Source organism: Mchenga conophoros, linkage group LG2 (assembly GCF_057382185.1).
Source record: "Mchenga conophoros isolate Kocher_MC1m ecotype Shallow Benthic linkage group LG2, M_conophoros_male_GT1.1, whole genome shotgun sequence".
NCBI lineage: Eukaryota > Metazoa > Chordata > Actinopteri > Cichliformes > Cichlidae > Mchenga > Mchenga conophoros.
The window spans coordinates 33,749,766-33,776,180 of NC_140527.1; the positions used below are offsets into that span (position 1 = coordinate 33,749,766).

At 40.2% G+C, this 26,415-nt stretch overlaps 1 protein-coding gene across 5 annotated transcripts in view; it reads left to right on the top strand.

Annotated features, from left to right (window-relative positions):
• The window catches only part of mid2 (midline 2), a 170,398-nt gene that overhangs the window by 125,304 nt on the left and 18,679 nt on the right, over positions 1-26,415 (top strand). For all 5 annotated transcript variants that reach the window (XM_085296409.1, XM_085296393.1, XM_085296389.1 and 2 more), the window contains 5 exons: positions 3,458-3,565; positions 10,520-10,668; positions 11,757-11,884; positions 13,612-13,755; positions 21,910-22,071. In XM_085296409.1, coding sequence (XP_085152535.1) covers positions 3,458-3,565; positions 10,520-10,668; positions 11,757-11,884; positions 13,612-13,755; positions 21,910-22,071 — 691 coding nt within the window. The remainder of the gene's footprint in view (positions 1-3,457; positions 3,566-10,519; positions 10,669-11,756; positions 11,885-13,611; positions 13,756-21,909; positions 22,072-26,415) is intronic.

Genomic DNA, 26,415 nt, shown 5'->3' on the forward strand with positions numbered 1-26,415 from the left:
CTCTGTGTGCACCCAACTCAAGGGATAAACCAATTCTGCGTCTACACATAACAGATTTGACATTTTTAGTACAAAACTTACTAGAAATGACAAATAGGGCATAGTTTGACGGATATAATGAGTACTTTTGCAATGAAAAGGGAATTCGAAAAGAGACCTTAGCCAAAAACTTGGCACATCTCAGCATTGTGTGCAATGTGCCCTTAAAATATTTGAGGAAACTTTTGAGCAGCTACTTCTATCAATAAATTAATCATCTTAATCTTCATCAATAGTAATAATGTTTTTATAGTCTTAATAATAATTTGAGAAATAGCTAATTGGGGTGAGTGATAGTAGATAAACAGTTACGTCTAACTGGCTGTCCCCCTACTCATGTTAAGGTTAACATGTGTACCAGCCAGGTTAACATTGAGGGAAACTCTTTAATATTTAATTGTTATTGAATCAGAACCTTTACTGACCTCTCGAAGTTCTTCATAAAGACTGGGTAGTCAGTGCTTCCCAACCCTGAACCAAGACACATATTTCATATTAGAAAAGTCACATGGCGCACCACCAAATGTAATTTCTTCTGTCTTACTGGCAGTTGGCATTGGCAACCCTTTTAATTAGAGCAGGTAGTTGCACTGCCCTCTAGTGGAAGAGAATGTAATTGTTCTGCCCGTTACTCACGCCGATCACTAATCAGATTGAACCAGATAATCTTCCACGGCACACCTGTCTATACTATCTACAGAACTAAAAAAATTACCTAGTAATGTTGCTTTCTCACAATTTGGTGTGAAAAGGTACTGTATGCGTTGGTACTGTTGACATCTCTAAATATATATATATGGATTATTTTCTGTTATTGAACAGTTTAGAAACACACAGTCCAATGAATTCCTTTGATCATATCAGTCGATCGGTGGATAAGTAAGAGATCATAATGTGCATCTACGTCATTCTGTATATTTTTAATAACATTAAGAAAACACTTCTTAATCAAGGTGATTTTTTTTGTTTGTATGTAAAAAAAAAATCTACTCATTTAAATCTACTCTATCCCACATGAGCATTTATCTTTGTAAATTCTGCTCTGCTGTATTTTGTTATCACTGCTGTGATCTTTAATTTAAATGTCATCATTGCACCTCTGTAAGATTGCGTGTGCCACAGTAAAAGAGGTCTCCTCGCAGTGCATCTCCTTGTGTACTACTGTGTTATGGTTGCCAGCCAAGAACAAAAGTGCTCTTGCCACAGTCCCTTCCCTGCAGGAAACACTCACCTGTAGCTTTTTGTGACAACAAACGCTACAGCAGCTAGCGAAGCAGCTCAAGGAACACTGTTCTCTGTAAATGTTTCTGGCCTCTGAAAACGTCTTATTTGAAGTGAAATTTCTAGCCTCTTGTCTGAATTTTCTCAATAACTCTGAAGTTTCCAGTTTGGGTGAAAAATTCCCACTGTCACCCTGCTGGGTTAGTTTTATTTCTTTTTATTCTGGAGTATATTTGTAATTTCTGTAATGGTTTGAAGTGACTCCTACAGACAAAATCACTCATCGAGATATAGAGGTTGCACTTACAGTAAACCTCTGCACAGGTGTAAATACAGCCAATTACATCTCTGTTACAACATGATCTTAGATAACAGATATGAGCTTTGTGCATCTTTATGTTACTGTATGAAACATAAAAATTATTTTTAAAAAAATATGACTATTAGAGCAGATGAAGCAAGTAAGGTACGCCCAGACCTAAAACCAGTCTGTCAGGATTAGTGTCGTGGATGAGAGAAGGAGGACCCAAATGCTGGACTCACAGGTAGGTAGGTGAAGGTTGGTGTTTATTGTCGATGTAGTGAACAAACAGAACAGGAGTAGGAAAGGGCTAGCTGGCTGGACGACTGACTGACTGACTGACTGACTGAATGAATGAATGAAGGACTGACTGACTGACTGAAAGACTGAATGGCTAGCTGACTGAACGCAGGCGGAAACGACAACATAACATCAATGACACGACAAGGGCTGAAGGGAAGAGAGGGCTTAAATACATGACTAACAATGACAACGATTGGAGACAGGTGAGTGAACAGCTGAACATAATGAACTAATGATAAATGGGAAGAGGACTGAACATAATGCACACAGACCAAGGCTAACACAATAAAACAGGAAGTGGAACAGGCAGTAGATAAACAGTGAACGTGAACTGAAAATACTGGGTCAACGACCCAGAAACCCTGACACAGTTAAGGTTGGAAGTATAGATGTCATTTCTGTCTCTTTTTTTTGTACCTTTGTTTGCTCATGAATCAGAAATCACAACCCACTCACTTGACAAATTGCCATTTAGATTTTCTCTTCTCTTTTTTGGTTCAACAGTGAAGTTGGAGTATCTTTTTTTATGATCTAAAACCCTGCCCTAAGTGGTTCTAAAGCTTTTGCAGTAATTGTATGCATATTTCATAATGAGCAAACTGCTTAATAGTGGTTCATTGTTGAAATTCAGCAAACACCCTTAGTGTCTCCAAAAAAAACCCTCACCCACCCACACACACAAATTTGAAGATGGATGTTCATTTAGTGCTGGCGTGAAATGGTGAACTGATGAAGAGTTGCCTTGGTGACTTTGGTCCTGAAACAATCACAGAATCTATTAAATTGGCTTGGTGTGAGCATTTTCTATGAGTGATTTAATTATTGTCTCCACAGACCTTTTCTGGGTGCCTTTGAGTTTTCAAATAATCCACCTTGGCTTTTTCTGAGTTAAGTAAACATGTTTTTTTTAAATAGTGTAACTCTAATCATTTAATGCACCATTTTTGTAATAAATTCATGCTGCATACAAGTATAAAACAGTGTTTCAAATCCAACTGCACAGTAACCCTTTTTATTAGGAGAGATGGGCTCCAGCAAGGACAAGAACATTTTTGGCGAATGAATAATAAATTCCATCTACAGTGTACATTAAAATGTCGGTTTCTCACTACCTGCAATGCCCCCTAATTGGCTGACCAATTAGTTTGCCATATTTATGTGTATTTATGAATTGTTTTGTTTAACCTTGGATTCGTGTACCTAATATATTGATTTATGATCTTCCCAGTGACAGCTGATGAGTTGGAAATCACTTTTCCTTGTTTTGTTCTTCACAAGTTATTTTTAATCCAGGTGCACGTTGCTTAAGGCACTTTTCCTGGTGTGCAGAATTCTTAATGAAATGGAAAACTATAGGACGTGCTCTGTATGCGATGATGCAAATGATCCTTCCTGCCACTCCGAAAGTCTTACAAAGTTCCCAACGAGAGCATGTGAACGAGGAAGAAAAAAAATGTGCAGACACATTTTTGATATCAGACACCAAAAGCAAAATATAAGATACATTGAACCTGAGCAAGTCAGTGAATATACAGTTTGACTTTAAAGTGAGGCTGTGAGGGTTTCTTAAGTTGTGTGTTTGCTTCTCTTCAGGTGAACACAGCCATGCATGAAGCTAAGCTGGTAGAGGAGTGTGATGAGCTGGTGGAGATCATTCGCCAGAGAAAACAGGTCATCGCCGTGAAGATCAAAGAATCCAAGGTAAAGTATTATATTCAACTAAATTTTTTTAAGCGTCTTTTAAGTGCAGTCTGAAATATTCAAATTCAGGTACAATCACAAATGTGGCACTGACTGATTTTTTTTTAACCTTTAAGACACAAAAAAACAAAGCTAACAGACAACAATATTGGCTTTTTATTAACTTACAGGGAACCTACTATGGTTCCCTGTAAGTTAATAAAAAATAAATAAAAAGTCACTCATCCAAATGACTTCTTCACTTATCTGAAGAAATCATGAAGGAAGGAAGTCACTTGGATGAGTGACAAAACATTTCTCCCACTGAAAATGCTAAATCCAGATGAACATGCTACAGGCCATTCAGTCCTTATACGACCGTTGCAAGAGCTTGGTCCGTACAGCCGGCAATAAGTCGGACTCGATCCTGGTGGGTGATGGGCTACGCCGCGGCTGCCCTTTGTCACCGATTCTGTTCATAATTTTTATGGACAGAATTTCTAGGCGTAGCCAAATTAACATAATCAACTATTGGAATTTTTTTTCCTGAATGCAAGTAGTTGAAGTTACCAGCGGATGAGCGTGCAATACCTTCAATCTCTTGGCGACCACGTTTCATCACAAAGCAATTGCCCAGGTCACCTCAAGAAAGGCAACCTGCCTCCAAACACTCACGGCCCAACTTAGACTGACTGCAGTTACTCTCAGATTGGTCAAGGTTTGCAAATAATCGCTGTCTAATTTAGAAATTCAGAGAGGTTGCCATGATATTGTAATCAGTCTGAGTCAGTCTGTGCCAATGAGCGTAACTCATCCTGGAATGTGTCTCTTTACAATAGGGAACTTGACTCAACTGGTTGCCAAGTGACTGTAATCTGGTTATATATAATAACAAGATTCCTGAGCATCTATCCCATTTTGCAGTTAAACTGCTGTCCTGAAAGAACTACAATATTCACTTATTTAGAGTAAATTTTCAATATATGTTTTACATCTATGAGGTTCTGACTGGACTACGAGTGTAAGTAGTTAATATGAATTTCAGTATATGTAGACAGCAACAGATTTCTGGCTTTCCAAAATGTATTTAATAAGCTAACCCTGACTCTTCACTTCAGAGTTAACGAGACTGCAAGTTCACTGCACACAGTCACAAGAAATCACAAGAGTTTAAAGGGCTTGTGACATTAAAGGGAGACACTCGAGGAACTGAGGGGCTGCACCAAGGCCTAGTATAAGATAACTTAAGATAAATATGGATTATTTTGAACTGTGAATCATGCATAGCCACAGTTGCAGAGTCCAAGAATTGAAAAGAAATGTAAATGACCACAACAGGTCCCAATAGATTTAATCAGTCAGAGCAAGATTATCATCCAGATGTTGTATTTTTAGTTACTGTTGAGTGTAAAGCTGAATATTGTTTAAACTCCTGAGATAAGATCTATAGTTAATTAACTGAATGTCTGCTGAGGCAGGCAGAATGTATATTTTCCTAATAAAAAAAAACTAAACAAGATCTTTTGTTGTAAATGATGTTGCTGGGAGTTGTTAAGGAACCCCAGGCGGTGTATAAGCGTATCTCTAAAGCTGGGCTTACACTGTGCGATTTTTGGCCCATTTTGAGCCGATTTTTCAGTCGTGCAACCGTTTTGGTGATCGGCCCGATTTTGGCCTTCATCGTGCGTCGTGCATCGTGTAGTATACGTGGGGTAACGAGAAGCGATTAACACCTCACGACCAGCTCCCGATCATCAATCGCTTGGTAGTCACGACCGTCGTGAGGGTGTCACCGCAGCTTCTCACACTGCGCACGTGCAAACACATAAACGTCAGTGAAAAAGACGGAGTAGTACGGCAGTACAGCATGTGATCTGGACGCAAGCGATGGAGGCACTTGTAGAATTTTGGAAAGCTCGGATGAGCTTTGGATAGCTCATCCGAGCCTTTTCCATGTGGCCTCACAAAATCATCACAACCACAACAACCGTAAAAATAGTTGGATTTACACTGCTGCTCAATCACAGCTGCCTGATCAGTGTTTTTCATTAGCAATTTAGCAAAGTTGATGGCGGTGGTATGTCTGTGTGAGTGAAAGACAGAGAGGGAGAGCGAGCGACAGATTACCTTCATTTTTATGGACGCACAGTTTGAGCACTCGGGTCGCATCAGAGCATCGGGCCGTATAGTGTGAGACCCTGCATCGTGACCTACGAACTTCTAACCCCTGCAAGTCAATCGTACAGTTTGAGCAGAAGCTGAATAACACGACTGAAAAAAATCGCACAGTGTATGCCCAGCTTAAGTGTACCGTACAACCAAAACGAGTTATAGATGGACGATCTTCTGCGTGTGTCATTAACTGAATCAGTCCAAGATTAGACGCATTTTTATTCAGCGTGCATAAACAAAAACAGTGATTACTGGCACTTAGAAGAGAGAGATGATGACTTCGGTGAATTCATATTACATCGTTTCATTCAGTTTTCAGCAGTTCATATTTCAAAAACTTGTGTCGCCTTGCCATCTAAAGTAAGGCAATAAGCCCGACCCACCATCACTTTGCAGAAGCGAATGAATATGAAAGCAACGATGCCGTGGACAGAATATATTTGTGTGGTTGTCTGCTTGTTTACCCAAATATACACCACATGCAGGCTTTACGAGAAATGAAAAGCACGGAGGATAAAAAAAAAGAGAGCAATAACAGTCTCTCCTCATATTTAGGCAGTCAACATGAATGCGTGAGGAAAGAATTTAAAATGGCAGGAAAGACTGTTCTGAACCTCCTGCTGCTGTTTTAGAAAGTCCACAACTAACTGCACAGACAGATACACATTTGGCTCTGTGTGTGTGAATGTGTGTGTGTGTACTCATGCCCATGTGTATATGGGTGGTTGTCCCGTCTCTGACCATGAATAACCCTTCCAGAGATGAAATTTTAAGTGCTTGTGAAGGATCCAAGGTGGCAGAGGAGCTTCATAGAGAAATTTCCCAACAGTTAACACAAAGACTAAAATAGGTTTGTGTGTGTGTGAGACAGAGGAGTGTGTCGACAATGAATGCAGACAAAGAGCAAGGTTTGTTCTCCTGAGAGTCTGTGCCTGTAAAAGGCTCTCCAGCTGAAGGTACAGCGGTCAAATGTAGGAAGCCCGTATGCATCACTTTGAAAGGTCAAGGAAGATGAATCAAATGCGCCTTGACTAATTCAAATGTGTAGAAGAGAGCAAAGGATAAGATGAATATTGATATTTTACACAGCGACATTGCTACAAAAACACGGCTCATATTATACATTTTATGAGCAAAGTACTGAGATGGCTTCCTGTTGAGGACAGTCTCATAAAGGAAAGTGTTCAGAGGTGACTCTGCAACAGAATAACCGGATTATACAGGCTTGATCATGGTGAGCAAGGTGCTCCCATTCTCTCTCTTACTTCTTCATAATGAGGTCTGTATCTTGCAGAGGAGACTCAGCAGTCATACTTAATCTCTCCCAGCTCACACACACGCACATAATAAAAAACAACAAAAAAACCAGACTATTCCCACGGCCGGGTTTCTGTTTGTGTGTTTTTGTCATATGACTTCCTGTCTTCCAAGCATCTATTCTGCCGCTTTTCCGTTATCTTTTCTTGAAAACTGTTCAAACTCCAAGGATTAACAATGCAAAACTCTTTTAGTGTTACATACTAGCTTTTTTTTAACACAACTTTTTTTTAACGATCTCATGGGTCATTTGAACTTCATTTTAAAAGCTTATGCCTGGTAGGGACTCATCATAAAAACAACAGCATTACTGTTGTTGGCACCACTTAAACAACCTGTCTCTGTGTTTATGTGATAAGTGCCTCTTGTGAATGTGCAAATATAACATTTGTCTCTCAGAGCCAGGTCAGGATGGATGGTCGACCTTACAAAGCCTTTGGCTTTGGCCTGTTTTCAGTGCTGTGGTTTTGTTTATTCTATTTCTTTAAAAGCAAATCAAGGCTGTAAAACTTTAAGGATCCACATCCAAAATCTAGTGACTGATGGCTGGTCATTACTTGTAAAATAGTGCTTCATGCTACCATGACTTACAGATGACATATATTCCCACAGCATCAGCTGGATTTATCTGTTGTTGAGATTCTGTCTTTTTGTATGCAGTCATATCCTGGTTTCATCTACTTTCAATGATAAACAGTATGAAAGACTGATGAATTTGTTTTAATGGCCACCAGGGGATTATAGCTGTAGCTGCAAAAATACCTACAGAAGACTATTTAGTAATTTAACCATTATGCCACTGCTAAATGTTAGCTACAAAAATATGTTTTTCAATCAACTGGAGTGAGAGAAAACATATTATTTTTATAAGCCATTAATAACACATTGCTTTGTTTTCATATCTATGATTGCACTTTAAGAAAATTCAGCCTCTGAAAAAGTTTTGACTCAGTAAAATGATAAAAAAAACCAACTTTAAATATTGTAGCATCACCTCATAAGTATTAAAATTATATTAGAAGGTTCAATTTCAGCTTTAAATCACGAACTGTAGGCTTCGCACAAAGTAAGAGACACACACACGAACACACACTCAGACCGTGCCATATTGTCCATTATTTTGCAGGAGAGAAGTAATCATCTCTAAAATTGTTGTTTGCGGCCTATGTTGCCAAATAACAATTCATCCTTTAAACCTCCTCTCGCTTCTCCTCTCTTTGCAGTCAACAACCTGCTCAAATGTCATTTTTAGTGACAAGAGATTATGGCGGACTTAGTGCAAGTGCAGCTGAGATGTCAGTTGAAAACTCCATTAAGACTCCAGCTTAACGAGACTTCTAAAGCAGCAGCAGCAGCTTTTCCAGCAGCGAGAAGGAAAGTGGACTTTAGATTCCATGAAAACTTTTGATGGTGACCTTTTAGCCATGTGAACTTTAGTTTTGTTTCGTGTTAGAGAGCAGCACGGTGGCACGGTGGTTAGCACTGTTGCCGCACAGCAAGAAGGTCCTGAGTTCAATTCCACCATCAGGCCGGGGTCTTTCTGTGTGGAGTTTGCATGTTCTCCCCGTGTTTGCGTGGGTTCTCTCCGGGTACTCCGGCTTCCTCCCACCGTCCAAAGACATGCAGCTTGTGGGGATAGGTTAATTGATTAATCCAAATTGTCACTAGGAGTGAATGTGAGTGTGAATGGTTGTCTGTCCCTATATGTTAGCCCTGCGACAGACTGGCGACCTGTCCAGGGTGTACCCCGCCTTTCGCCCCATGACAGCTGGGATAGGCTCCAGCGCCCCCCGCGACCCTGAAAAGGATAAGCGGAAGCGAATGGATGGATGGATGGATAGTGTTAGAGATTCAAATTAGCCTTAGCCTGAAATTATGATGCGTTCAGTGCATTAAGAGACTTAACTTCATTCTTTGCCTTTAGATTCACAGATGATTTATTTAATCATTTAACAACATTCCACGCTAAAGCCGGTATTGAATTCTACAGTTGCCTCTTGCTGGCAGTCTCAGCGCTCACAAAGACCCTTTGTTTTGGTTTGTTTTGGTTTTTTACATCAAACTAAGTTCATTTCCAGGATCAGGATATGAGCAGCAATAAAGATAAACAGATTACTTTCATTTCAAATTTGCTCATCGTGGTTTTCCTTTTGCTCGGTGGGAAATGACATTAAAGCACACACGCTAACAAATTACAGTGAAAAGGACTTAACAAACCGTGCTTGTGTCTGAATCCTGACCCGACAACGTGACCTGACTTGATTCGCACAGCATGATGCTTTGTGATGAAAATGAAGCAAATTATTATGTGGTCCAAAATCAGCAGTTTCCTGTTTGTCTGCGCTGCTACATTTGAATCATGCGCACCACGTGAATGCACAGTAGATGCACTTACAAGGTGCTTAAAAGACGAGCTCGATGTCTCTTTTGTTTGGTAAGGTAGGAGGGAAAGAACTGTGACTTTTACAGCCAGTAGTGTCTCATCCATTTCCTGTCAGGCCTCGTTTCACAGTTTTTAAACATGGGTATGTATGCACAGACTGGTGCCCCTCATCCAGTGACCTAGAACTATCTGCCCTTTGATTGTGCAACATGATATTAAGGTCAATGTGAGCATAGATCCAATGGGCTCACTTAAACTCAGGCCCTCTGCTTCTTTTTCTCCTTTTTCCAGTTGGTGCATGTCTCAGATAACTGTGTCTATGACTGCGTTTCTGTGTGGACTCCAAAGTTTTATTGTTTTTTGTGAGTAGATAAACATCCTTAATCATAAACTCTAATGCCATCTGCTAATTGCTTCTGCACGTTCAGATTCTTCTGTGGATATAACATTTGATCACGCTCGGTCGTATGTGTTTGAATATCTGCGTCTGTTTTTCTTTGGTTATAAAACTTCAGTTAACTCTGCAATATGGAAAGTTCACCGAGCAAAAATCATCTGAGAGAGTGCTGTCTTTGTGTCAATAATGTGTGCCGATGTGGGAAGCAAAGCACAATTGGCTTTTTTTAGTTACTGTCAAAATGAATTTAAAAAATCCACCAAACTGAAATTATTGGAGTGCAGAGGAGGGCTCTTTTTTCTCTTTTTTTCTTTTTTTTTTGGATATAGAGAGAGTTTTGAGATCCTTTTTTCCTGAATTTTTGCAGTGGAAGGCACACAAGTTGCCCTGAGCAAATAGAAAGTTATTTTCAGTCCCAGAAGATGAACATAGAAGATCAATAACACCAGTGAACTACTTTTGTCTAAGTTTTGGAGATGGGGATTAGAGACATAGAGTACGTGTCAAGATTCCCGCATAGTAAAAGAATGTCGAATGTTTTACTAGACCAGGTGCTGGCAATGTCGTCTGCATTCTCTTAGCTAAATGAAAAATTTAAAAGTCGAGTTATCGAGAAGGGCGATGTATTCCTTCAAGGCTCACAGTGTGCAAATGAAAACAAACCGCGTGTGTCGTAACGTGGCAACGTGTGCTTTGTTTGTTCCAGGTGATGAAACTGCGCAAGTTGGCTCAGCAGATTGCAAATTGTCGCCAGTGTTTGGAGCGCTCCAGTGCCCTGATCACACAGGCTGAGCAGAGCTTGAAGGAGAACGACCACGCCCGCTTCCTTCAGACTGCCAGAAATGTCGCCGAAAGGTAGGTGGAGCGGCGCACCGACTTATACCACCTGCCTGTTGCAACAATATGCTAATTTCACTTCATTATAGCTATTAATAGTCCAGACAAGTGGGAGGCTTTTGACAAGTCATCCTGACTGGGGTTTTTGTCTCGCTTTTTCCGTGTGGAGTTGTGTCATCTTGTAGCAGGCTGCATGATAGTTGTCAGAGTATTTGGCAATAAGTCTTTGACTCTTTAAATCCAAACCTCTGCCCTACAATGAGTTTTCGATTTTTACCTCTGTGAAATCCACTTGAAGGGGATGCTGGTGAAATCAGCATTTTATCAAAAGTCTTTGGCTCTTGCGATCAATGTCAGGCCTCTGTTGAAAATCATCTATCATTTAAGGGCCAGCTCTGCAGTTTTCCTTTCAACCCTCGCACTTCTGTAATACCCTCATTCCTTCGTCGTCCTCCTCCTGTAGATATTTTGCTCTGTCTCTTTCACAAAGACCTTTGCAAAAGCCACGGCTAGCACACTATCTTTTATTTGGCCTCGGCTCCACTTTTCTTTCAACCACCTGGCCGTGCGCTTTATTGACTGACTGGTTTCTCTTTACTGAGGAACTGAAGTCTTAAGGACTAGTGCTGATCTGTCCTCCACTCTGCACTGCTGTGTAACCCTGCCAGCACTGTGGTTCTGGCTGGCTCCTGCCACAGACAGCTCACTGATGCTCAAAGCAAAAGTAGGCACAAGTTTCCACAAAGCTGTAGAGACTGTAGAGTAAGTCTGTCAGTGCATGTCTGCTTTGAGTGTGTTTTGACAACACCAAGGCAGACATTCTGAGTTGGATTGGATGTAGACATTTATTCTGAGACTATGAATTTCATGTTTGTATTCTTTTAAATTTTTTCCCCTCTCTTGCCCTTTTCCGTGTCACTAATAATGTCTACCACCTCTCTCCTCTTGCCATCTCACCTCACTTCTCTGCTCTTATTTTTCCATCTCTTCATCACCTCCCATCTTTTCCTGCTCCATCCCTCTTTTCCTCGTCACCTCATCGGACCTCTCATCCCTCCTTCTCTACCATTTACTTTGCTCGCCCCCGTGTCCTGACAACTCAAAAGGGTTGCAATGGCCACGGCCTCCTCGCAGGTGCTCATCCCAGATGTCAACTTGAACGAGGCGTTTGACAACTTTGCTCTTGACTTCTCCCGAGAGAAGAAGATTCTGGAAGGACTAGATTACCTAACAGGTAAATTCACATCCTGTCAAATCTGCAGTAGATATGTTAACAGTCGTCCTGCTGCTGTCTTGGTTTTGTTTTTGTTTTTTTGATTCACTGTTTCAAAGAACAAAACTGTTCTCTATAAGTTAAGAAAACTATCCAGCCTTGTCACTGTAGAGTACACCCAGCACAGACACACGCACACACAGGCAGGTATAGCCAACTTCCACGTTTATTGATATATTTGTATTTTGACAGCTGACTCAGTCGCACCGTCTGACAGCTCGAGCCCAGCTGATCTCTCCTGGCCGCTCCTCCTTGTCTCACTATAAACACAGCGGAGGAGACCATCATTAGTCCATAAACAATATCAGCTGTTCTTACCAGCCTCGCGGCGCCGCCCCGTTGAGCCTTCCGCTCCACTCCTCCCCTGCAGCTGCGCCCGGGGCCACGCCTCCGCCACAGTCACATAAGCCCTTTTCAGACATGGAAAACACAACTTTGCTGACTTATTCAATTTTATTTATATAGTTCCAAATCAAAACAGCAGTCACCTCAAGGTACTTTACATTGTAAGGTAAAGACCCTACAAAGAAATACAATACAAAGAAAACAGCAAAAACCCAAACAATCACATGACCCCCCCCCCCCCCCCCCCCCTATAAGCAAGTGCTTTGGTGGAATTAGGAAGGAAAAACTCCCTTTTAACAGGAAGAAACCTCCTGCAGAGCCACGCTCAGGTAGGGGCAGCAATCTGGCTTGACTGGTTAGGGGTGAGGGGAGGAAGACAGGATAAAAACACACGTTTGTCCTGTTTGACATTCTGTAACTCACAAATGCGAGTTATCAGACTTTGATTTTCACATTTGGACGGCAACTGAAACCAAAATACACAAACCTATCTTTTCCTGAGGGAAGAGAGTAATGTTATTTTATGGTTCTTTCAAAACCTTAACCTCTGTTGACTTTATTGCTTTTCGTGGCACCTCAGCTGTCTTCCTTTCAGACAGAAAAGTCATCTGGCCTTAAGGAGCAGCAGATTAACTCAACAAATGCTCATGCTTTCTATGACAGTTACAAAGTATAAATTATCTAAGATTGTGTTGGACAAAAAAGCACAAAGGAAGCTTTTCTAACTCTGCTCTATTTCCTCATACATTGTTATCTTGTACTTTGATCTTTGTGAACCCTGATCTCATATCGTTAGCTTCATAGCATAAGTGCCTAAGTCATTGACTTAGTCAAATGACTTAGGCAATTATGCTATGAAGCTAACGATATGCCATCTGTTTTTGGATGTCAACACCCTCTCTTTAATTAAAGTCTTCATTGGCCAAAACAAAACACAGGCTCACACCTGTTCAGAAGTTGTGTTCGTTTGTGTGCTATATGGCTCCATGCTATTCAGACTTCTCCACGTTGAATGGGCTGCCTAAATATTAATAGGTCAGACCAAGAAAGGGTGTGATCACGATCTTTACAAAAGTGACCGGGGTTTTCATTCTGACACAAAGCCAACACATTCATATGCCCTCAGATAAATGAAAACGAATGTCTGAAAGACATTATGAACACACAAAACTCCCCTTTAGAAAGACAATTACCTCGTGTCCACTTAGTGTCAAATTCAAGTAGTAAAAAGTTTATGCAGCTGTTGAGACGTATTATATTTCTGAGAATTAAGACAAAATGACTTGATGACGCTTTCTAACATTTATTTTATTTGATCGTGTTCTTGTTTCCTCCACACGTAGCTCCCAACCCTCCATCTATAAGAGACGAGCTGTGCACCGCCTCCCACGACACCATCACTGTTCACTGGACGTCTGAGGACGAGTTCAGCGTCACCTCCTATGAGCTGCAGTACACGATCTACACAGGCCAAACAAACTTCATCAGTGAGTAACACACACTCAATAGAGGGGAAGAGTAAAGAACAAGGCAGAGCAAACTCATTGGACATGATGCTGTCTCACAGTAACAAGGTCCTAGGTTCAAATCCACCATGTTCCAGGTTTCAGTGTTCTCCTCACGTCTCTGTGGGCTCCCCCTGGATATTCCAGCTTCCTCCCACAGAACGAAGTGGGGTTAGGTTATTTGATGATCCTAAATTGGTTGTCTGTGTTAGCCCTGTGACAGATTAGTGACATGTCCGGGGTCTACCCTGCCTTCCAACCACCCTGAATTAAGTGGAGATTATGGATGAATGGATGCTAACTGAAACTGAGCAAAACTTTAGGAGTCCCATGGATTTTTGCATTCTCTCACGTAGAACCATCCACAGTTACTTTCTCCCCCAACCATTTTTCGGATGAGAGGGGACAGCTGACATGCTGCAATAGTTTTAAATCAATTTTATTGGCTGACTTTTTACTAGTCCCCCACATCTGAAATGAATCTGGTGCCACTGGCTGTCACATAGCCCTCCCATTGTTTATGCGTTTCTTTTCATGCACTGTGCATGATGCACTTCACTTGACTTTGACAACTTCTCTTCGACTGCAGTTCTATGGACCACTGACTGCACGATACTTTCACGGACTGCTTCTGCTCAGGCTGTTCATTCTGTTGCACTTCCTTCCTTTTGCTGTTGCCTAGCCACCAGCTCTAATTTCTTCTCCATTTAGTTGCATCCTCAATTACAGCCCGTGTTTGTAGCCTGGAATTGTGTGACCCTGCTGCTGTTGTGGTATTATAAGAATCGTCTAGTTTTTATCATAAAATATATATAAAATGTACATCTATCTACACAGAAGCACTAAGCAAACCATTTTCACTGACCTCTCTTCGGGTTCAAGAAACAAAGCACTGCAATCATTTCAGCATTACTTAGTCTTATTTTGATATGTTCAATATTTTATACCAGCTGTGTTGGATAACCTGGATTTTTTTTTTGTCTTTTTTGTTTTCCATACTTGTATTTTTAGAGAGATGGAATTGAGTTACCAAGAGTACTCATTATAAAATAGGCCATACAGTGCATACTGTAACACAAGGGGATGCCTGAGAGAGAATCACATATTTTTTAAGCAGTGTGAAAACTCAGCAGACACAAAAACTGAAGATCATAGCTTCACAGTTTTAACCTTCCCCATTAATCCTCAGTACCCCAATCCCTGTATGAGTACCATATTTTTTATTTCAGGGCTGTAACAGTACAATGTACTTGTGATATTTCCCAAACATTTATTCTGCTAGCAGATCAAAGTCGGCAAGAATCAAACAGATTTAATCTAACTAAACACGACCATGATGAAAGTGTTTTGCTTTCAGTGCTTTTCCCGTTAGATATGAATTGCAATTACTAGAGGTGTTTTATAATAGAACAGAGATCATACTGCAGTTTATAAGAGCAAATGCTTAGTTTTCAGAGCAAATTTCAATCCACTATCACCGTCACGTGGCTGACTCAGCAGGCTCCTAATTCTAGTATTAAAATCTGAAATATTACCTTCTTTTCCTGGCAGCTTTTTCTTGACCTCATCTAAAAACATCATGAGATCAAGTAAAGGCTCAATGACAGGTGTGTAGGAGAATTGGTGAGGATTTAAAATGTGGTGCACAGAGTATCGGGCCGCACTTGCAGTAACAATGTTGAGAAGATAGCCAAATAGGCGAGAAAAACTAATGAAAAACATCTTTATTACAAAGGCTGGACTTTTACGGCCGGTCCTCACCCTGAATGTTTAGAGCCAAGCCCTAAATAATTCTGCTCCTGAATAATAAAGGTACCAAAAAAAAGCAATGCACACATTTCTGTATATGGTACTTTAACACTATCTTCATTAACAAATGGAGGGCTCTGGATCTGATGACAGATAATATTTGGTCTTCTTCTACACATCACACAGATTACACGCTGTTACGCACAGATTTCAGGTCTATACACTGGAATACTTTATAACAACTCACGTCTCCAGCTGACTCTCAACCTGCAGCACCACAAACAGGCAACATCAATTTCTATCAGAAGAATTAACCCTTGTATCAAAAACATATTGATTCTCCTTTTGCCTCCTCTCAGTAATCTGAATTGCCGTGCCGTTATCAGTGAGAAACGCATACTTAAGACCCGTGCTCAGACTGTATTATTTAGGTTAGCAGATTACATGCTTCCTCATCAGGACTGCTGGTTTTTGAGCCGCTAAGTTGCGCTGCTCTTGGCAGAATGGTAGTTATTATCAAAATGAACTGGCTGCATCTTTGTAAGTAGCACGCTATTAGTAGATCACCCTGCAATCACACTAATTTGACCTGCTTAGCCAATAAAGTGGAATAAAATTTATTTTCCTGCTGAGGAGCGCAACTCCTTTCCAGCTCCTTGGAAAGGACCCAAATAAAATTCCCTTCATCCATCCATCACAATCCCAGCAATACAGCAATGGACGTTACCAATGCAAACTGAGTTTTAAAGAAAATTAAACACATTTTGATCAAGCTCATTATCTTGAGAGCGTGCATTCTTCATGCAAGAACATGCAAGACTTCATACGACTTTTTGACAAGCAGCAGATTTTTATTACAGCAGCGACACAGTCATAGTTCACCAGTGCATTTAAAAGGATGTTTTTAAAAACTCAAAGTACATCAGTAGGTTATGGTATGCAATAGAACATGTACTTACTTTTAACATTTAGCTGATCTGCACCACTTTCTCAATTTTGATAAGTGTGTTCATGAACATTGAGATGATGCATCGTTTCCTCTCCTTCAATTAAAGATGATCCAGTGCATCCTCTGCTAAAGGAGGTAATAAAGGAAGCAATGAAGCTACTTTTCTTAGTATTTGTTTCATTTGGTCACCACACAGCTACTTCTGGGTCACTTCTCTCATTTAGGAACCAGGACTCAGAGCACAGGTCTTCTTTTTCTTCTTCTTCTTCTGAATCTTTTTGAATCCTTTAAAGTCAAACAGGCTGTCGTCCTTTTCAGGTTTTTACACTTAAACACGGTCTTTCCCTTCATAACATTATTGGGCAATTTAAGTGCACATATTCAAATGTCTTTATAGCAAAAGACAGCATGGCAGTAAAATGATGCAGTGATAAATTATGACACTATTGCCAGTAAAAATCTACATATTGGGACACAGGCAGAAATTATGCTTATTGTTTTATTTTCTAATTAGTTTCTAATCATTAGCTCTGTGACTGACTTGTTATAATGCTACTAGCAAATGACTAAAATTTGAGGCACCATTACATTAAATATAAATGTGTATTTTAAGGGGGTTTGAATGTTATTTAAAACATGTTAGTATTCAAGTGAGCAGTATTCAGTTTTTTGACATTTAAATGCAGAAATATATATATTATACCGTAGAATGACACAAACATAATATTCCTAAATGGGATTTTATGCATTTGTCTCCATCTAGCTTTTGTTTTCTAATCAGCATTATAACCGAATGGCTATCGCGACGTAAATGAAGTGAAAGAAAGGCCACTGCCAAGGAGAAAACAAACGGATGGACTGGTGAAAATCAGAGTGGATAATGGGTACATAGGGGAGGTGAAAACCACTTACTGATATGAGAAGGATGTGATTAATGTACATAATCGTGCACATTCAAGCACATACGCACACAAATACACACACAAACACCTGTGCCTCTCTAATCTTTTCATCTCCTCTTCTCTCTTCTCCTCTATGTGGCCTGACATTTCTCCATCTAACCATGCAACTTAAGTGCTCTAGCCATTTGAAACATCAGGATACATTTCAGCTATGATAGACTGAGTGACTCAGATATTCAGCCGTGTGCTGCCACAGAGTCCTTAGAGATTCGTAGGAGAAACTGAGAAATGGAGAAATTCATTTAGCCCAGTTTGCCACTTGAGTTTTTACCATAGTATTTTTCTCTAACTTTCCAAGTGGCTAAATGCTCCCACTTGAGTGCCATCCTGTCTCTCTCCTTTTTCTCGCCTGGCCACATCTTCAGACTTGGCCTTCCCATGAGGAGGAGAAGTGGGGTTGTGGTGCCTTGTGAACCCTGCCTTTGCAGGATCATCCAAGCAAAGCGGCAGAAAATAGAATCAGCAAGTGAAACCAAATACCATCTTGTGTGTGGCTGCTACCTGTGGCCCTCTGAAAGTTGTTGTGTCTAGTGCTGTTGACGAATGCGGGTGCCATCTGCCAACTGGCATCATGGATTATCCAGTTACACATTTACTTCCTCATAAATATTTGTTTTTCCATCTTGATTTTCAACCAGATTTGACTGTGAAAGTCTGCATTATCATTTTGAGGCTTGTCTGTGCATTTCTGTTGAGGCTCTTAAACACACTTAGTTGTACACTATTTTATTTTATCCTTTTTCATTATATACTACAACCTTCTAATGTCATAACACCTTGGAAAATATTGAGAGAATCAAGTCGGGACATTGCCGTTGCCTGTTCTCACATATAGCACCCATCAGCAACTCTTAATGCTTCAAGTGACGCCGTGCATGCCAGAGGCAGAACACGCAACACTCGTTGGCATGCTGTGAAATCACAGAACAGTTACTTGCTTTATTCTCACAGACGCACGTAAAAACATTTAATTACCGGTTCTTATGTACAGCTTGGGCAGTGTCAGGAAAGGTTCAGGGCTACAGAACATGGGTAAAACAGCATAAAAGGTCATCATAGATTTGCCATAAATGATCTTTTTACAGATATACATTTAGTATAATTCAATTCAGTTTTATTTATATAGCGCCAAATCACAACAACAGTCACCTCAAGGTGCTATATATATTAGACCCTACAATAATACATACAGAGAAAAATCCAATAATAGTATGAAAAACTCCCTTTTAACAGGTAGAAACGTCCGGCAGAACCAGGCTCGTGGAGGGGTGGCCATCTGCCGCGACCTGTTGGGGTGGGTCCTCATATTCCACATAATGCTGCTTTGCTTTTTAATAGTGTAAATAAATATCTGTCTTCTTAGAAAATAGGTAGTTAGTACCTTAGGATAGAGCCAGCTTAGTTTTTTCTAGTCTTTATGCAAAGCCTTTTACACCTTGGCTCTATCATCTGTGTGTACAGGAGAGTGGTATTAATAGCTAATTATGAGTACAAAAACAAGTAGCTGTATTTCCTAATACACTTTCTTTGCGATATGAATAATATCTACCACAATTACACTTGCCTAAAAAGAAATGCAGCATCCGCTTTGTTTGGGAGTAGTAATTTCCTTCTTTCCCTCTGCTTCCATCTCCGCATGACATCAGCCACTTTCCCCGTTCCTGTCGCCGGTTTGTACTGTGTTTCTGGGAGGCCTGCCTGGTAATCGCGCTAGCAATATCTGCCTGCTGTCTCCCTCCGCCACCTGTTATTCATGTGTGCTCGTAAACATTGCCTGTGGTGAAATATTAAAATGATTATCACAGGTGAGAAGCAGATTCACAGTGGGCGCAAGGGAAGCCCAAAGTGCAGGGGTAAAAAATTGCGCTTTGTGCATCTCAATAGGGAACAGTTCTGAGATTGATCCACACCAGATCAGTCTTAGAAGCGATATAATACATTAAGAGTAAATGGCGATGAGATTTCAGTCACTGTAGAAGGCCAGTCAGACAATATTAACCTGTACAAGTAAAGTAAGATGAGCACACACGCACATACACACACGTATAGGGCTGTTTTATAAGAAATGAACAGAGGACTAAGACATACCCATGCAAGGACACAGTGAGACACACGCTGTCACCATTAACTTTATATTGCATCATCAAAGACAAACCCTATTCCGTTCCCCAGATATTTCATGTTGCTCTTCCCTTCTCGTCTGCCTGCTTCCGAGAAAACGGCGACACAAACAGATGCACAGACATACTGTACATATACATACACAAGCTCTTGATGTCTGGATGCACAACGCAAGCTGATCTACTTCCTCTCTGTAGTCCCTCGCTTTCTCTTTCCCAAATGGCTCATTCACATACACCGCCACCATACTTTGTAGCCACGGTGCTTTCCAAAGCTAGTGTCAAGAAGCTCCTTTCATTGGCAAAAGTAGCAATAGCATATTGCTGCGCACTGACCTAATTTTATTTAGCAAAAATGGAGAGGTGCTATAGAGATCAAAAGCTTTAAAAATGAAAAGCAGCGTGAAGTCCTTCTCTCTCATCTGTCCCATGTATCTCTTTCTGAAAGCCCACGTAACACTGTAGTCTACCTAATTTCTGCAGGATGCAGCCAAAACGACAGGTGGGTGGCATAAATTTTATGACAACAAGGGACAGCTGTCACAGCAGAACAACAGTCTTGATTTTCTTTTCTTTTTTTTCAAGTGAAACAGCAATAGGATTTCATTGTTAACAGTGCATGCATATTTGCAAATCTAGGATGAAATAAAACACATTTGCATGTAAAATGGATCGTGTACCTGGTGTAAAGGTGTAAATTAGGTTCTGTCATATTAAAGGAAGACGTGTCGCTTGTGCTTTCTTTGTCTTAGAAAAGCTTGTGTAAAAAATGTAGCCCCAACTCCCACTCCAGCCTTAAGAGTCCTCTCCCCTCATTCATTCTTAAAGGCACCTCACTTTTAAAGGCCTTATTTGCGTCCTGTGAAGTATTTATATTTACAATCAGACTCTCAGCCATTACTTATGCATGCTGTTTCCATCTTACTCAATAATTCACAATGCATCCTCACCAGATGGGACAAGGTAAGCATGGCCCAGAGAACTCTCTCCCTTTCCGTGTTTTTTATTTCCTTGTAATTTTGCTTTGGGAGGAAGGATGAGACAATGAAAAGGGTGGTTATTCTACTTTCAACTCTACAAATGTTAGGCTCAGCTGTGGTTCTACTAAACAAGATGCTTTGTTGGTTTTGGCAATGGCTTTTGGGGGTTTTTTGTCGTTGTTTTTTGGATGTGTTCGTAATTTCACAGTTCTTTGTATAAACTGCCTCTAAAATGTTTGCCCATAAAATAGAATTTCTGTATAGTCTCCAGTTGGCACATCTTGGTTTTATTATTCATGCTGTCAGTTCATTCATTTCATTTTAACTATCGGCGTTATTAATACACTCGTGTTGTTCACAAGACCATGAAAGAGTGATCAGTTTTTGGGTTTCTGTTTTTTCCACGTCCTGTATGATAGCCTTTGGAAAAGGTACGCAATATAACATGTCACGCAATGTTCATGCATAAAGCGTAAGCACAGCAGCTCCAAACTTGGCATGTTTTGCAATATCCATTTTGCATAAATCAGCAATCCTCCCCTAAAATCCTCCAAAGCAGCTGCATAAATCTCACCTTGTGTTCAAAGTTGCCTATTTCATCTTTGAAATCAGGAAACATACCTTGATTACCACGAGAGTGGTAGGTCAGGTAATTGTGCGATAACAGTGATTTTAATGTGTTAAATCAATCCAGTTATTTCACGCTAGAGTAAAGCCAAAGGAGCTCCCCATTGTGGGCGATCAACTCTTTAGCTCACAGCCAACATTTCCTTTTTTTATCTTTCACAGTCGGCTACATCTCAGAGACTGAGAAGACTGTGTTTAGAAGCAGTTGACTGCACAGCTTAACTGGCATTACCAACTCTATACTGCAAGCTGCTTTAAATCAAAGTGCCCACCAAATAGGGTCATGCTGTTACTGCCTGTGTTTCCATACATTTGAACATTAAAGGCAATGACAGTCTTTTGCCTTGAGGCGCTTACTTCAGAGATTTATATTGAGAGTACCTTGTTCGTAATGGCTTATAGTTTTAGCTTAGTGAACGCACAATATTGCCTCAGGGGAGTTTGTCATGCTAAACCTGATGTAAAAGTACTGTAATGGGATGGATTAGTATGTAGACATAAATGTTGCATAACATGGAGAGCCGTGTGGTCTCTGAGCTCCTTATTTGGGTGGAGATGACTCACTTGGGGGCTTTGAGGAAAAATAACCCTCCTCTGGTCGGAATTGAGAACAGATTTTACTCTTTTGAACATCACTGGAAAAAAAAGGTTCTTAGCAGGACACACTAACTCTGCTTACCTTAAAAGCGGCAACATAACCTTGTTACTAATGCTGTGTGTACTTGTGTGTGTCTCTGTGGCTCTGCCAGGCTTGTACAACTCTGCAGACAGCTGGATGATCGTACCTAACATCAAGCAGAACCACTACACGGTGCACGGCTTGCAGAGTGGCACCCGTTATATCTTCTTCGTCAAGGCTATCAACCAAGCAGGAAGTCGCAACAGTGAGCCAGCCCGCCTCAAAACCAACAGTAAGTGAAGGCACATGTTACACTTCTGCCAGCCTTTTCATGAATATTTACAAGCCGTGTTATTTGGGTTTGGATATTTAATACAGCTAAAAGTTTGCATCTCTCTCTGTATCATATGTGCAACATAATGTTGTCACGACTGAGTGTTTTTCCCAAAGGATTGTCTTTGATTTACAAGTGAGTGGCAGATTTGCTGCTGATTCAGAGCTAGTTTAGATTATTACATTGTATATGCATACATGAAAGGAGAAAGCAGCAAGTGTGCCAGCAGTGTCTAATGTATTTCTGTCACAATCACTCACTCACACTCAAAGCAATTCACTGTAGGCCATGCAATCTTCACTGAATAATTTTAGTCTAAATGTATGAACAGTTAAAGAAAAAACAAAAAGTATAATGTAAAAAAATTTAAAGGCATATTTCCAGAAGGTAGGCTTTCATCATTCTCTGATGTGGAGAATCAAAAAGTTGACAATTTTTCAACAAAAAGTATTTATGTCAAAAATGTGTTTGGACATTTCTTGAGTAGACATTTGATATTACGATATTCTTACAAGTGCAATTTCAAAAAAGTTGGTACTGTGCAAAATGTAAATATAGACAGAATTTAATGGTTTGCAGACCTCAGAAAACCATATTATATCAACAATACAACATGTTGGTAATATCGTTACCTTTTGGTGTGTTGACGCCATCAATTTCAAGAAATTGTAAACACTGTAAAAATGGAAAATTATGGCTTTATGACTGTACGTGTACATGTATATGAGTCACCTAGCTTAATTGTGCTCGGAATAGAAGGAGCCTGGAAAATGCTTCATACCTTCCTTGGTCAGTAGCGACTTGTTGGCTGTACATACAGACTTCATATATACATACGCTATGATGATTATCGTAAGATCTAAAATTAATCTCTGACTACATCGTCCATCAGCACAATACCACTACAAATTCTGCAAAATGACACAAAAAGTATCCTACATGGATAATGCTCTAGTAATAACACCACAAATAGTGTGATGGTAAGATTAAAAGTATACTGGGATATGGGTAAGGAATCCTCACACACTTATTTTAGCTTATAGAGTTCACATCCTGAATGGTTCGTACATAGAAGATAGAATTGTAACGTTTACTTATCACATTTTAGCCACTTTTTGTCAGCGTAGGTTTACTGTTATCACCCTCTCCCCACCAAAAAGTGTGTATTTAAGTTACAAGTATGTGCATACTTACTTTTTGAAGTATGTACATACAGTACTTTTGGTAGCAAGACCCTTGACAAGTATTCTGTGCTTTGACACACATTAAGGTGTACAAGTAGCTGAATTAAATAAACTGTGCACGAGAGAGCTTTTCCACGTTTTTCCTCTCCTACACACCTGTCAGATTACAGTGAGTTGTGCAACAGTACAACTTATTTTTACCACTGCAAATGTTACAGGGATTAAACCTGTAGTACTCTGAGCACCAGCACCTCTGTCGCCAGTCTGTCGCAGAACTGATATGGCATCCTCCCTTCTTCTATAAATGTACTCGTTTTGTTCTTACCGCGTACACAGCAGTTGTTTTTCCTGCTTGGAGAAATTTCCACTGTTTTTACAAGACTGTTTAATTGTCGTCCTTCAGATTCTTCGTTGTTTCTCTTTTGTTTCTTTTCTCCTGTTTTCTCCCTGAGGTAGAGATTGCTGCTGTCAAAGCTCGCCTCAGACTTGAACTATTTTCCATTGCTTTAACATGCTTCTTTTTCCCTGTAACAGTACAAGCTAGTAAAAAAAATGCAGTTTTTAAGGTTAGCTAAATGTGAGCAAATAAACTTCATAATCATGTCATTATCATGCACTGATACTCTTTGGGGCATGTAAGGTTAGAGTCAACTTGAAGAGATAGAATAGTCTTAAAAATGCTTAACTCCTTTGGGACATGGGGGAAAAATATTGCCTTGCCAAACATTATGATGTGGTCACTGGTTAGAATTGCATGGGAACATAATTAAATTGTGACCACATTTTAACAATGCATGGCCACAACAGAATGTGTTGTTTACTGACCACACTGGATCAAGTCTATGCCACTAAATTAGGGCTGAACGATTATGGAAAATAATCTAATTGCGATTTTTTGCCCCAATATTGCGATTGCGATGCGATATGCGATTATTTTTTAAGGTCTTTGTCTTCTGTATTATTAAACAAAGACAAGCAATACATCATATAGTATGGCCAATACTATATTACATTAATTTTAAACTGTTCTTTCCTGGAAGACAGACCTCTGTTATGATGACATGAGGTGATGCATGAATTGATGACTGACATTTTTATTTAACTTCTTCAATCACAACAGTATATTTGAACATACACAATAGTTTATTTTTAGCTTACAAACATCTGAGCATAAAGTGCTGACAAGGAACCCTGGTGTAAACATTAAAATGAAAGTCAGTACAATGTGCAGATTGCAGAAATATACATAAACAAAATCTGTGGCTTTACCACACTCAGTTTTTCGACATCTGTGAACTACTAGACAGTCATTCAATTAAAAAATAATATTAAATAAATAAAACTAATAAATAAAAAATACACACATCTTACTGATCTCTGCAGTCAGTAACATTACACATAAAGTGCAAACATAATAGCAATTGTATAAACACACACACAAACACGCCTTTAAATTTTAAAGGCGTGTTTGTGAAAGGCGTGAAATTGGACGGTCTAGCCTTCTGATTAGCGTCACCGCTGTCTCGGTGGAGTTTAATAAACTCGGCCGTCTGCTTCTTGCTATCTAAAATATAACCAGACACTGGCGTAAATTCTCGACTGTCTCATACTTCTGTTTAATACGTTTTCTGTTTGACGTTTAGTCAGCTGTGTGAAAACCAAGGAGGAACCCACCTGGGGGATTAATAAAGTTTTATTTTATCTAATCTAATAACTTTAATCTCAGCCAAACCGATTTACTCACGAACAAACAAAACACTGAAAAAAGCCCAACAATAACATTTTTAGGTTGTCTAAGTGACTTATATATTACGTTTAACCCGAGCAGCGAAAGTCCGCGGTGATCTGAAAATAATGTGCCGGGAGTTGTGCCGTTCTCGGCCGCATCATTAACCCTCGAGCTCCCGGCTAGCTGTCGAGCTGGTGGGTAGCAGACGCCTCTGAAAACGTCGAAGCACTTTTGCAAATATGGGATATCTTGATAAACCGAGCAGATATTTGATGTTTACACAACTACTTTCTCGCCTGAAAATATGTTAAAAGTTTATTTTGTGACCCAGAAAGATTAGTATGAGTAATTTTAAAACTTAGTAGCGGCCGCCATTGCTGGAAACTGGAGTTTGGCTGGGCCGCGCTATGACTTCTGGGATATGGTAGGCCACGAAGGACACACCCGACCCATCCTTCAAATTCGGGGAAAAGGAGGACGCATTTGTCGGCTACATTCGGAGGAGTCTACGAATTTGGACAGCCTTCGGCGTGTCGCTGTGACGTAATCGGTCTACAAATGCGGCCTCAGGAGGATGCAGCCCATGAATTTGGACATGTCCAGAGTATAATCGCAGCCTTTGCGGTTAGAAAATTGCACTTGATCATGTCGCGATATTATCGCAAATGCGATATATCGTTCAGCCCTACACTAAATAGACATTGTTAACATTTACTTGTCAGTACACTACACCAGGTCCAGTGACAAAACTAGTGACAAACACCACAGAGGTTATTTATTTGTATTTTAAAATAAACCACTATCCGTAGTTTGTAGGTAGCTGTTTCTGTGTGGTTCCTGCTGATTTTGAGTGATTATTGTGAGTGGTCTAAACATTTATTCCAGATAATAATTTTTAAAGAAGAAAGAAAGTGTACTTTATTGGTTCCCGTGGGGAAAATCCCTCTCTGCATTTAACCCATTCACTCAGTGAAGCAGTGGGCAGCCAGTGGGCGCCCGGGGAGCAGTGTGTGGGGACGGTACCTTGCTCAGGGGTACCTCAGGGTAGCTGTTCAGGGGAATCGAACCCCCGACCTTACGATCATGGGGCCGCCACTCTACCTACTGAGCTATCCCTGCCCTGTACTGACAGTCTGTACTGTGTACTGACAGTCTTGTTTAGTTTTACACCTAGATCTGATTCAGTGTTCTCCAGCAGTCTGGATTTATTGATGGATTCTGTGACTATTTTTTCCTTTGCTGAAGTCTTACAGCACCAACCTCTCTGTAATGTGGGGCTTCTTGGTTGCACTGCAAGCTACAATGAATGTCAAATTTAAGTCCCCTCTAGAGGCTCCCATATCAAGTGATAAGGTAATATGTTAGTGCTGCTTGACAACAACCATGATG